The 13,880-nt window shown below is 38.6% G+C and overlaps 1 protein-coding gene across 3 annotated transcripts; it reads right to left on the bottom strand.

The window, feature by feature from the left end:
* Positions 1–5,623: 5,623 nt before the first annotated feature.
* On the bottom strand, positions 5,624–13,476 carry LOC110059652 (coadhesin-like). 3 transcript variants are annotated; one of them, XM_089282674.1, is made up of 8 exons: positions 13,416–13,476; positions 13,147–13,269; positions 11,412–11,586; positions 8,802–9,037; positions 7,967–8,161; positions 7,304–7,713; positions 6,502–6,680; positions 5,624–5,753 (listed from the first exon to the last, which is right to left on the bottom strand). In XM_089282674.1, the coding sequence occupies exons 2-8, from the start codon at positions 13,199–13,201 to the stop codon at positions 5,750–5,752; spliced, it is 1,254 nt and encodes a 417-aa protein (XP_089138800.1). In that variant the 5' UTR covers positions 13,202–13,269; positions 13,416–13,476; the 3' UTR covers positions 5,624–5,749. The 3 variants fall into 3 exon arrangements, with proteins under 3 accessions (XP_089138800.1, XP_020622039.1, XP_089138801.1); XM_020766380.2 differs by having other exon boundaries at positions 13,147–13,215; XM_089282675.1 differs by lacking the exon at positions 5,624–5,753 and having other exon boundaries at positions 6,498–6,680; positions 13,147–13,215.
* Between the last annotated feature and the right edge of the window lie 404 nt (positions 13,477–13,880).

The following is a 13,880-nucleotide window of genomic DNA, read 5'->3' as shown; positions in this document are numbered from 1 at the left end:
AAAATGCGTAACTCACTGAATTGTATATGTTACTGCAGAATGTGATTGTGCTTCACATTTTCTCTGCCATTACCAGACAAATCTCCTCTCACTGGCATATTTCCACACATTTCCTATACATGTATTACTAGTAGGAATGTTAGCGCGTTAACGCTAAATGTAAACAATTTCCATGTGGTAATCATTTCACTGCGTGCTTGAGCAACTACTTGGTGTTGTGACCAAACATATTCGTTTTTGGTCATCAAATACTCCGTTTGGGGCTTGAAGAATATTAAATGTTAATGCGGTTTACATAATTTGTTTACAACATAGGATTTACTTGTTTTGCTTCTTGCTGGCATGATGCTCCGTTGTTACAAGTGATGTTCTTCCCCGTCACAGTTTTCCTCGCCTCCTGAAGACGATCTTCTTTGAATCAACAGATAATTTGATCCACCGGCACTTGAAACAACCGAGAATGATTTTGTTATTTCTCCTGGTATTTTTCCCACCGAAGTGGGATCCCTTTTCTTCGCGTTTTTCATCTCCGTCGAAGTGCCATTAGCTGGATGCTTCTTAACATTTTTCTTGACTTTTCTTTTCGGTCGAATTCGTCTTTTCGCAGCCGTTGAAATATCAGGAAGAGTCAAAGATTCACTGTGCAAATTTTCCGCCATTCTGTTAAACTTTTGAAAACCGTTCCTTTGGTTTACCGGCGGCAGCTTTGGAGACTGATCGCGCAGTTCGGGAATTTCTTCTTTGAAATCTAGCGGTGTTATTATTGGCATTATTTGACAAAGTGTTATCCAACTCAGATTCCAAGTTGATTGAAACATTCAGATTTTTCCTCTACATTTTGAGGGAAAATTAACTGTTTTCTGACATTAATCCTTCTTGATTGTTGTGGTATGACAAAAAATACAGTAAAGTTAGCAGTATATTGAGAAAGCAGTTCGCCAATTTGCTGTTTTAAGATGGAAGCTTAATAGCTTTAGAAATTTGACATTTTCAGCGATTGCCAAGTGTTTTCGTTAATGGCCTTGTTATGCCGCAAACACCTGTCAAGGGAAATTGTTTAAAGAGGAAACTAGCTTCTCAGTCTCCAGTTCAATATAAAATATCACACCCACGTTCAAAGCAGTTTTTTTTTCCTCTTTCGATTCTGTTCAGTTCGGAAAACTTGTTTTTAAACTGAAAACCGAAAATCTCGAAAAGAGTTTAGAAGGGTTTTAAATTGACTACCACAAGCTAAGTAATTACGCGGAGCTCTACGATTGGTTAAGGAAATGTCTCACGTAACGTACTTTCTTATACGGTATTTAATTTTTAAGCAATCGCTGGCACGTTTTCTCGTGGTTTGACAGGAAGACTTGATCCATTGCACTAGTTGCATTTAATTTATTCAAGGAAAGGACTACAGCAAGATTTTGGTCAGTCTCGGATTTTTATTCAAACCCGGGCTTTTCTCTCTTGTATCACTTGTTTTCAGGAGTTGAAGTTTTACTGCGATTAACTGGATGTTAATCCACTTTGAAAAAAGAACTTACGATCAAAGAATTTAATTGTAGGCCGAAGGAGAATTACGAAGTTGACACGGTTAACCCTATCGCGAGCAAACATTTGGTCGCAACAGGGAAAACAAATATACGAGAAACGTAGATTGAACGGAGTGGCCCTCGGAACAATTTCCTAATCCTGAATCAAAGAACAGTAGGAATATTTATGATGTCTCTGGCCATGCTAATCAAATGCTAATCAAAAATTAGTGGGGTTACACCATATAGCATAAACAAGTAAAAATTGGCGATAAGAAAGAACACCGTTCAGTGACATCGTGACACCATTTTCAAGTTCAAATGCAAAAAGATAAACTGTCAGAAAATTCGCTCGAGATTAACATACTTCGTAATTACATACGCAATGTACATGTAATCGTAATTGTTTAGTGCAGGAAATGCTGCTAATTAGAGATTAACACCATCTCTCAATGTCCAGTCGGACTCAATTCAAGCAAAACTATTTGCGTAACATTGTATATGTAATTACGAAGTATGTTAATCTTGAGCGAATATTCTGACAGTTAATCTTTTCGCATTTGAATTTGAAAATGGTGTCACGATGTCATAGAACGTTGTTCTTTCTTATCTCTAATTTTTACTTGTTTACGCTTTATGGTGTAACCCCACTAATGTTTGATTAGCATTTTCACGCATAAGAATACACAGTAATCCAGTGCAATACTACTGCGATTATCAATTGAGTAAGGCGGGACGAAAGTTTGGTCACCAAGTTTTAACGTAAAAATCGTGTTGTTGTCATGAGCAACTGGCTCCGTATCCATTGGCAACTTGTCGGCCTTTGACGTCATTGGCCGGGAAAGCGCGCGAAATTGAAGACAACGCGACAGGCGACCAACGGCTGTTGATAATGTTACCAACGGAAACGAGGTAAGTTGCCCGTGACAACGTTATAATGTTAAGGCCAAAACTTCGTAACCAAACTTCCCTCGTGCCTTACTCAACTGATAATCGTAGTAATTGAATGCCGTGCCAAAATGCTGACAAAGCCTGGAAAGCATGAAGTGAACTTTAATCAAGAAAAAAAAGCATAAGAAGCACTTATTGAATCTCTTTATTCATCGTAATTCTTATGATGATCTCGTAATGTAGTGCGTATCGTTTGGTGTAATATTTTGCGCCATACACGCACCTTCAGTTCAAAACTCAAAATCAATTTCAGTTAACTTCGTCAGTGTCATAACCAGCTTTCCAAACGTGGCAACGCCAAGGCTCTTTAAAAGAAAAGTAAACTACAAATTTATTCTATCCACGAGCATAGAATACCAACAGTATGCCAAACTGCTTTGTAATAAAAACTACACATTGTCTGACTCACATCAACATATTTTCATTCGTTGGCAACATTGAGATCACTGAATTCTTGCTACCTGCGTTAAATCTTCTTTTTGGCGTATTGCATTCGACTGAAACTATTTATTTACTTTAGTTATAGGCTGTGAGGAAAAACACCCAAATTCTGCAATTAGTTTTGAAACAGGTCTCGTCTATATAACCTAATGTTTCTTTTGGTTTGGTGATGTGCGCTTGGTATGTGATAGTTTTGTAGCATTCCACTGACTTGGATACACACCCTTAACATCACCTGTAGCTTTCTCTAGAACTCCAATGGCGGCCAAAGTCTTAAATTTTTAAATATAATCATAGCTCTAGTTATGCTAGTGAAATGAATCAATTTCGTTCTCTTTCCTTAAAATATGGAGGTTTTGAGTTCATTTCCCAATATCAGAACTGCAAATACTCGGCTTCTCTGGACGTGACGCTGTTGGTAGTAGGGATTTTAGTCAAAGACGAAGTCGACGCCTGAGGACGACCTCTGGTAAAAAGGGATATATATTTTACCTTTGAATTTCGCAATTATCTAGATCTGTTCAGCCCGCCGGTCGGTCTAAAAACTGCTCAAATTAAATACGTAACGCGAGAGAAAATACCAAAAATTCGCCATCGTGGCTCGAGTTCTGCAAAACACCCAGGACTTGGTCATTTTACGTTGTTGCTTTGCGGAGGACAACTAAGAAATATACAATTAAGGATTTTGATGTAAGCACACATCCATTGTTCTGCTCATTAAATCTTTTGTTTGGTGACGTTCTCGTTGCCGTTGCCGTTGTCGTTGTCTTCGTGGTTTGCTTTAACTCCCTAGCGTTACTACGCAGGAAAACTGGCACAAATCTTAACCATTTCTTTCAAGTCTCACAGTTAGCTATTCTGGTGGTTGAGCAAGGAAAATACAGTTGACAAAAGATGTACTCTGTCCACAGACCGTCTACTTTGTCTTGAGTTCGTCGAGATCGCAATTAGCAAAAGTATCAACCGGAGGGGATTTTAAAAAACGTCTGAACGCAAGGGAGTGGCCCAAGGGAAGGACAAAAGCTCTCCGCGCTAGAAGAAAAATTAACTCGTACCAAATAAATTAACGTCTGAGGACAAACTGAACAAAACGACGATCACATCACGGGCTTCAAACAAGATTAAGAGACCTTCGGGACACAATCTTTTTACAGGGTGAAGCTGGTCATGTTTGTGTGTAGGATACACTAAGTTGGAATATTTTTATATTCATTTGGTCGGCTTATTTGGTTATCGGCGAAGGGGAGGCCTAATGTTTGGAGGACTTTGTATATGGTTAACTTTATGTTTGGAAGTGATGCTGCATCTGGAACATTTTAGCCCTGATAAAACTAAACAGCACCGAATAGCTATAATTCTATGCAACTGTCCTGGATTATCAGCGACAGTCTCCAGGTTACAGAGAGTTTCCCGGATTGGTTCAAAAAATTGACTCGCGTAACTTACTTTCTCATGCGGTATTTTCCTTTTAACCAATCGTTCGCGCGTTTTCCAGCGGTTAGCACTCTAACACGCGTTTAAGAACAGGACTACAACAACATTTTGGTCAGTCTCGGCAATTATTCTAGCCCATCCTTCTCTTTCCTGTATTAGTGGTTGTCAAGAGGTAACGTTTTTCTACGTCAAAAAAAATGTGGAAGAGAAAAATCAAACCAAGCTTAAGAGAATTCTCTTGATCAAACACGAAAGACCGTCTTTGAGCCCGTTTTCAAACAACGAGGAGAGAGTTGAAAATACGACGCGCAGCGGAGTATTTTTGTTTGGAAATATGGTCAAAAACTGTCTTGAGTTTTTTATATATCTTCTCAATCGAAACTAAAGAAAACGCGGAGAAATAAAATCATAAAAACGGTCATCATTTCTTTTGTTTAAACTTGATGAATTATTAATGAATTTAAGAATAGACTTTGTAAAAGCAAACGATCAAAGAATTTGTAGGCCAAAGAATATGGTTAAATCTCGCGTATAACAACCTGGGCGATCAAGAGCCCACAGCTTGAAAATTACCATTTAAAGACTCATTTTTACGAAAACAAATTCAGCCTAAAATTTGGAACAGGTTGTAATTTGGAGAGCAAGTATAGCGTTGGTACAGAATCTGTTGTGTTTCATTGGAAGATTGTATAGGCAAAACATTAGCATTAATTTTTGAAGACATTACGTATACTCATACACAGGTAATTGTATCTGATCATCAGACTCATGAAATACAACCCAGTATTCTAAAGAGTGAGATTTATTGTTTACTTCCAGAAAATACCATACCTCCCAATTCCAATTCCAAGTAAGCCACATCCGTTTCTTTAATTTTTTTTGGTTGTACAGAACCCCTCCCCACTCCCCCCCTTCCCCCCCCCCCCCCCCCTCTGGACAGAAAATTATACGCTGTTATACGTGGGATTTTACTGTATTTATCTGCCTTCAACCAATATTTCCAATGGTAATGCAATTAACTGCATCAGAACCTTCGTCCAGAAGCAAACATTTCTGGTCACTTAAACATCGATTGTACGAAAGAGCCACCTGAACAGTTTCCTAGTCAAAGAGTAGGTTTCTCTGAGGTTTACGTAACTGACAGTGTTTGGTCTGATCTGATTGGTCAGCGACGCTCCGTGCTTATTCCGGGAGAAGAGAAAAGATTAAAGCGAAAAGAGAGGAAAAAAGTGAGGTGAAATGAAACGAAAATAGATAAAAGCAATAAATTCATCGACTGATTCAGTCATGTCAGCGTTTTATTGTTTTCTGACAACTTTGCAGGGCATGGTTCCATGTATCTAAAGTCTAGACCCTTGCATTTTAACTAAAACCGGTCAAACTTTTCTTCACATGCTGCTTCAGTATTACCTACAAAACAAAAGAAACGAAAGTTCACAGCCTACTAATGAAGAAATTGAACGTGAAATTAAACCTTGTTTTGCTTGTTGTACTGCTTAGCGAGGGACGGACCATTACACAAGTTATTGAGGGGATTGAGAATTCGTCACATACATGCATTTTTCAGTCAAATTTACCATGTTTAAATTTTTAAAAGCAAAACTATCTTTGATGGTAAAAATAGGTTATGTCTGTTATCGGTCCTTGAATGAGCTGAATGAACCGTTTCACCGATGTCACCGCAATATTAGCAATTGTTCGTAATTTTCAAATAAACAAAAAATCAATTCAAAATCATAGTTCAATGCATCATGCCATATTTAGTAAATCTACGAAGTTTCATAAGAATTCGTTGCACTCTCATAAACGTATGGACCCCAAACGTACAAAGAAATGTATCCCAGGGGACAAGCTTTGCCCCTCAGTATATATACATTTCTTTGTAAAAATTACCAAGTTAAGGATCCCATATTTTTATGAGTTTGCAACGAATTCTAATGAAAGTTGGCACATTTAGAAAATTCGGCATGATAAATCGAGCGGCGAAGTTTATTTTTTGTTTGAACGAAAACATCGGAAAAGCGTGACTCGACAAAAACCTCCATTCCTTTGGCGGTAATTCTTACCATGTATTGCATGTAAATATATAATCGCAGGTTTAATTGTCCCTAAATTAACTAATATGGATCCCATACTGCGTTGAAATAAAGTATCTTACTTTGTATTAAGCCTCCTGGAAGCGCATGAGAGTTTAAGAATTTCTTGAATCTTCGAGATAAGTTTGCTGAACTCAGCCACTTGAACCACGTTATCCTCTTTGCCATTAGCGATTTTTAACAACTCGGCCTTGTCCACTGACATACCAACACCAATAGCAATAATCTTAACGTTTTGTTCCTGTTTCAGTGAGAGAGAAAAAAAGGTTGTTCTAAATTTTCACTTCACTTAAGGAAATTTATCGACAAGTCATCCCTCTGTATGATAAAGAACGTATGCTGAACTATCCCTTCCCCACTTTATATAGGGGTTAAATCCGGTCCCGGGGGGTACTCCCTTATATGGGCTATATAGGTATGTGCGGCCCCAAAGGGTAGGGTTTTTCAGCCGTTTTGGTCATAAATAGGGTATCGATTTTGGCCATTTTGGTTGTAAACAGGGTATGGTTTTAGCACTCTAGTCTTGAATTGGGTATTTTTCTTAGAAGAAGCTACCTTTTCATCTTTATCGATAAAACCGTTAACAAGAGCCCTTCATAACTTATGCTTGGGGCAACTGTGTCAGCCGCAACGGCCATAAATAGGCTATCGAATTTTTGGACAGGTCATAAATAGGGTGGCAAAAAACGCAGATTTTGGTCATAACTTGGGTAAGCCAAGCTTGTTCGGTCAAGATGGCTGGATAGTGGCCTCCTTCTTTTTTAATGTATTTTTACTTTTTTTCAAATAGCCGAGAGGTAACCCTCTTCGCCCAACCCTCTCCTACTATTTTTACTCTGTTTTTGTTTTTTGTTTTTTTATTACCACAAATGGCTTCAGAACGTCCTGGTATTTTTTGGACCTCTTGCTTGTCTTCCCATCAGTGATAACTAGCAGTACATGCGGGACGTTTGGTCTAGCGCCTTTTTCAAGAGACAAAAATTCTTCCTTAGCCTCTTCCAACGCTCTGTCAGTCCTAGTCCCTCCCGGCTGGTACTTCATGTTTTCGATGGCAGCCTTTAGAAGCTTGGCATTCTCCGCCACGTCACCTTTGAAGTTCCAGTCCAGGTAGGCTCTGTGATTGTAGTGGATGACGGCCAGGTGTGTCATACGGTGCGAGACCGGCAGCTTATCAACAAGCTTGATTAAAAAATCTTTCGCGTGTTCGTAGTTGTCACGTCGTACGCTACTGGACGAGTCCAGTACAATGCCGACATCCATTACCTTTTGGCAATCTAGCAAAAGAGAAAGAAGGACGCGTCTTTCCATTAACCAAAGCCTCTCTCATCGTTACAACAAAAGATCAAATCCTGTGCCACTCTTTAACCCCATGTCTAACCAGTAGCGTGACAGGCGTAACTAGCACTCGTCCATAGTCACAGACATACAACCTTTACAAAGGCACGTTTTAGTCACACACCACACCCCTTAACAAAGTCAAAATCAGTTTAAAATAGTATTGCAACATTTAGAAGGAGTCACCCTCACCGTCACACGGATTTTCGTTACATTTGACTGATTCCTCTGGTTCACCCTCACATGGCCGCCCATTTCCCTGCCTGGGGGGATTGGTACAAGACCTCTCTCTCGTCTTCTCTCCCCCGCCGCAGGTCTTACTGCATTCTGTCCACTGAGACCAGTTGGTGTAATTTCCATCAACATCCGGGGTTTGGGGACCTGGATCTTAAAAACAAATGAACAAATTATATGCAAAGTTGAATCTCCTTTTACAAGAGAACATCGCATTATCTTGATGTTGTCTTCTCTTCTATTTATTGTCTGAATTTCAAAACAAACGGTACTGCTACAGAAACTGAGATGAGTTCCGACAGCATGGCAGCATTTTGCCTTACCGAGGCATTTTGCTGGGAACCATTTACACTCTTAGAGATGGAGAGACAAAGGGCGCTTTCCATTCAACCAAAAATTCCGAAAATTTCGAAACGGGAGCAAATTGTACGAAAATCTCCTGGGAAAGTTTCCAGAAAATCCAGAAAATGTTGAATTACCGAAAAGTGAAGTTTTCAACCGAAAATGCCGCGGGGAAAGTCAAATGGAGCAGAAATTCTCGGTACATGATTTTCTAAAATTTTGATATACCTCGCAGGGTTGTCCTCGTTTCCGGAAATTCTGAAAATGCTGCTCCATTCATCACTGGAAATTTTCAGAAATTCAAACCAAAATTGTTCATTGAATGGAAAGCGCTCAAAGTGAAGAGACACAGAGAGACAGTGGAAACAAAGGTTTTCCTCCCGACAGAGAAACACTGACATTTTGAGAAGCTGCGATACAACTGAGTTATTTTTTGCTACAATTAACTTACTTTCCGTCAGTTTGTAAACGTAGTTAGTCCATTGCGTGCCCACACACTCCTGGTTCGATGATTGGACGCACTCGGTTGGTTTGTTAAGATTCATGACGCACTTTTCATCCTCGGCTACTCCTTCACGGTTAAAGTTAAACTCGGCATTCTGTCCACTCCAACACTCACCATAAAACTGTAAACCAAAGACGGTGTAGCCTTTTGCAAGAGCTTTCTCAGCACATCGGCAGGCTAAGCTGAAAGAAAGGACAAAAATGCATGTACGTGTTATTATTAACTTTATATTTCACGTTGCAGTTATGTGTAGTCTGTACGTGTTGCGTGCCTACATACCATCAGTGAAATTTTTTTGGAAAACAGTAGACACACGCCAGTCTCTTAAATTAAGTTCGTTTAGAGGGATAATTCTCAATGATAGACTGTTTGTACCACGGGAAAAGGATGTTTGCTCCCGCCTGGAATTTGAACCAATCAACCTTCTTATAGAGCAAGCAGACCTCTTTACCTTCGTCTTCCTTTCCTTTCGCATAGTCATTTTCAACTCGTAAATTGCGTAAGCAAGTTAAGGGTTGTGGTGGTAGATCAGATTATGCAAATAACGGGTTGGTCCTGATCATCTAATAACTTCTCATCACAATTCTGCTGTTTCGCGGGTGCATATATAGGAAAACGAGTCACGTCACTGCGAGTGTCGCGCTAAAAATGGAACTGGTTGTTGAAATGGAAATGGCTGTTAAAACTTCTGCTTAATTTGTTGATCAGGGAAAGTGTTAGTGATAGCTTATAACTGTTAGTTCAAATAACTCAGATGAATTGTGTATTTAAATTTCCGGTTCAATTGTTGGTCTGTTCATCTCAATGGTTCGGCGTACGTCACGCAACGGTGATGTCATGCTGCGAAATGTTTAATTCAAGTCACGAAAAGCTTGGCTTCTTCCTGTCAGCATTGTAAAGTTTCAGTTTTTAAATACCCATTCTGCTGTGAGCATGAGGCCCGGAGAAAAGGTATTTGCGGAAGTTAACTGCCAGAATCATTATTTTCAGTAAAAAAAGCGTTGGTATTGCCTATTATTTTCTTCTTAACAAAATTAGTGTTTAAAAGAATAATTTCATAGCTCAGAACAAACATTTTTTAACTGGGAAATTCACGAGTTTGCTCATAGAGCACTTTAATTTCACTCGCACGTGACTTAAAAAACTTGAGAGGCTTTTCGTAGTCTAATGTGCTATTAATGTTAATAACTGAACCTTGCATGTATATACCGTGTACGTGATAAGAACCATTGTCAAGTTTGTAACACGCGAATCCTTGCTTACAATGTTTGTTTCATTAGCACAAGCGACTTACTGTAAGTTTTTCAGCCTCAAGTTGAGCCACAAAAATATCAACTCAGAATATTGAGTGGGTATGATATGATTAACCGTGCCAAGAAATTTGAGCCCGAGGTATCAAATGCTTTAGGGTCACGGGTTTAAGACCCGGGCGGGGGGGACTCCCATATGGAATGGACGGGGATGCTCGTCGTCTCGCTTAGGGGTGTAAATTTCGGATTTTGGTCTCGCTTAGGGTGTTCTGGACAAAATGTCATTATTTTTAACCGTCAAGGTCTCGTCAAGGGTTGCACGCGAAGAAATAACAAAACAGAAAGAATTTTGATTCTTTATATTTACTCAATTCATATAAACAAAGTTTTCCATACCATTAATATCTAAAGTCCACTGTAACAAAATGTCTTTGTCTATTGTTTTACAAGAGTGTAATACGAAACTCGACGAAACTCGGCGGCTTACACAGAATGGTTATTTGATCACGGCTAAAAATATCCACATGCTTGTTATACGATTCTTGTCCTAATACCAAGTTTCGAGAGTAACTGGAACGTTGATCCCACCGCCAGCACGCCACCTTCCATCTTCGCCATCATCAAAAGTCACTGTACTTTTTATTTGTCTGTTTTATAAACTGGTCTCTTTTAGGGGTCTGCATAAGCTTCGGCCACGCCCAGATTGGTCTCTTTTAGGGGTTAAATTCAAAATTTCCCACGAGCATCCCCGTCCACTCCATATGGGAGTCCCCCCACGGGGTTTAAGAGCGCAAAATGTTATGCATGGGTTCATTGGCGCTTTTGACTCTACAGCCAACACTTCCTCTTGGATACTACACATATAGGGATAAACATTTCTTCATTTACTAAGTTTATGAAGCTCTTTGAACGATTCCATTCAAGTTGTACTCTACGTTGCGTGCACGGTCTATGCTAGTTACGCAAAATTTGAACAGTGGCTCAGGCAAGATTTGGGTACTGGGAGAGGTTTTCATTTGAGTGTCGTAGAACGAAAACTAAAGCAGTGGCACTGATGGCCAATCACAAGAAACGCCGTGACCAGCGAAATGAACCAATAAAAGCTCGAAGCAAGTACACGTAATAAGCGCCAAACGCGAGAAAACGCCACCAACCAAAGCGCAGTTGGTTTTGATTTAAGATCTAATTGCATTATCCAGTAGGTGGTGCGAGAGTTTTTAACCAATCACAGAGCGCAGTAATACAAAACCAAAGTAATTACGAGTTACTGTCGACACTCAATTGTAAATCGTTCTAGTTTGATTACCTGTGAGTTGATTCCTTCCACTTGTGCCAGTTTAAACGGTAGCCCGGTTCGTGATATTTGCTGTGTTTATCTCTGTCATTCAGGAGCATTTCGTCAAGTACTCGGTTTTTGCTGCTGTCTTTGAAACAACCGATTTTTGTCCAGGCTCGGTCGCATGTTGCAAACTTGTTTTGGCCTGTTTAGCATTAAAAAGGTTAAAAGAGTGATCGAGTGATCAACTATGGGGAGAATCTAATCATCAATTGTCTTTCTTGCATTTGTGTTAAATTGTCCAATTAAAAGTAATCCATAAGAATATGAAGTTACAACTTAAATTTTGTCGTATTTACAGTAGAACTTTTGAACGATCCAAGACACTCAGTGAAATCTCTGTACAACAGAGTGGCAGTTGTACAGAGATTGAACTTTGTCCCTAATGAAAGACATCCGGGACATGATTTAGTGCTCGCTGCCATTATGTCAAGGATTTTCTTTCTATAACTGTCACGAAAGGTCCAATAATAGCTCTTAATTTTGTTTGCTCGCATGGTTTTGACTCGTAAGACGGTAGTCCTTGTTGAATTTTGCGCTACATCTCGGCTGGCCTAAAAATACCAATACGATAGTATATTTTGCAACCCGACGTTAGAAACAAAAGCAACACTTATGCTGATTTCGTAATTCTCGCATATTGACTGTTATGTATTTAAGCAGCCGTCACGTAGGATTTCGATCGATTGCGACTTTGATCCCCCGAGACCTTGGTTGACTCGAGAAGGGACCATCTATAACAAGGTTACGTTAAAATTACCAGAATTCGTTTAAGACTCGCACATATATGTATAGAGCTCATTTCCTTTTGTTAATCAATTATTGTCAATTTAAACGTAGTTGGTTTGATTTTGAAAATGAACACACATTAAACTGACTGACAAGTTGATTTTGCATTTTAATTTAGCCCTTCAATTAGCCTAAATCACTGTTGAAACATACTAAGCAAAACAAAACATTGTGTATTTTTCCGATTTTTTTTTTTTCGTTTGACAAACTTCGTTTCCGCAGTATTCTCCACAATGAGAAAAGAATGCAACATTTTGATCCTCGCAGATGATTACATAGATATGTACCCGCTCTTTGAGCTCTTAAACATTGAGACTTGCGCGTTTTTGTCTTCTTCCTTTCTTCTGCTTAACAAAAGCGAAAGAACTGGAATTTCTTCCAAAGAAATTTTTATGAGAGTTCCAAAAACAAAAGTTGTTTGTAAATAGAAACGGTTTCAATTTGTACGAAGCCCAGAAATTACGAAAATGATTTCATGGCGCCATATTATACTACTTGCAGTGTGAATATAAACGTGGAATACTAAGTTAAACCCTCTCATAGAAAGTGTTCCCTTAATTTTTTTTTCTTTGGTAGATCATGTTAGTTTTAAGATCACAAAACAATTATTGATAAGCACTACTGGGTAATGCTGCAAAATAAAGGTTTTATAACAGAATACAGCAGTACCCTTTTTGGGAGGCCAAGAAAACTCTCTGTTCTATGTTTCGCTCCCTGTATATATCTTTAGTCAGTATATAAATGTATCAATTTAAACGCTTGGGGAATATGAAACCATTTATTGAAATGTCTGATTTTTAGGATGGGGAGAAAAAAAATTGATTCATGCAATAGATTGCAATAGCGTAAAACCGATTTCACCAGTTCGCTTTTTTTTTAACATCTAAGATTATTTAATAACATGTGAGTAACCTACCTTGAGCTTGCAAAGTATAAAAAGCAAAAAGAACTGAAGCCAAAAGAATCTTCATGACTTTAGTTTAGCCTAAGAGAATGAAAGACTTCCTTACGAAATATTTCTTCAAAATTAAACACAGTCCTAAAAACTAGATAGCATAAATGTGAATAAAATTAATATCTTAGTTGTTCAGTTGTATGATTAATTAAAATCTTTTCAGTCTGCGACGATTTGATTTATGTTTTCTAGTATTTATCACCAGTTCAACTGAACAAAATCTTTCTCACCTGATTATTGTCTCCGAAAATGTTCCAACTGAGTGGATAGTCTTTCACTGCAAGATTCATTATATACGTTAATAGACTGGGCGGATAAAGGGTTAAGAACAATTATGTTAATTGAGAGCAAACATTTATCGAACTAACACGTATTTTATCCACTGTTTTGTTTCTCCCATTTACTAGGGGGCAGTGTTTACACAAATCGGAAATTAAATTGCTAATGACCTGAACTGAGCAATTTTGGTTCCTTACATACTTCTTATATGTTTGTTTTTCATTGTGACTAGCTGAAAATGTAGCAACTCAGTAGTAAACGTAAGATCAGTATCTATACGTGTAAACTGGGGTGGAAATGTTTTCGACATTTTTGTTATGTTTCGCAAGAATAGTTGTGAAGTCTTGCTGCATGTCTGCAGTGAATAAAAGCTTTATAGACTCTGACCAATAACAAGACTGCTCTTTAAATTCGAT

The sequence above is a fragment of the Orbicella faveolata genome, unplaced genomic scaffold, assembly GCF_042242905.1.
Source record: "Orbicella faveolata isolate gen_17 unplaced genomic scaffold, um_ofav_v1 contig_12, whole genome shotgun sequence".
Classification (NCBI taxonomy): Eukaryota; Metazoa; Cnidaria; class Anthozoa; order Scleractinia; family Merulinidae; genus Orbicella; species Orbicella faveolata.
Note: the sequence above shows the minus strand (reverse complement) of the source record. Positions and strands in the feature narration are given on the sequence as shown.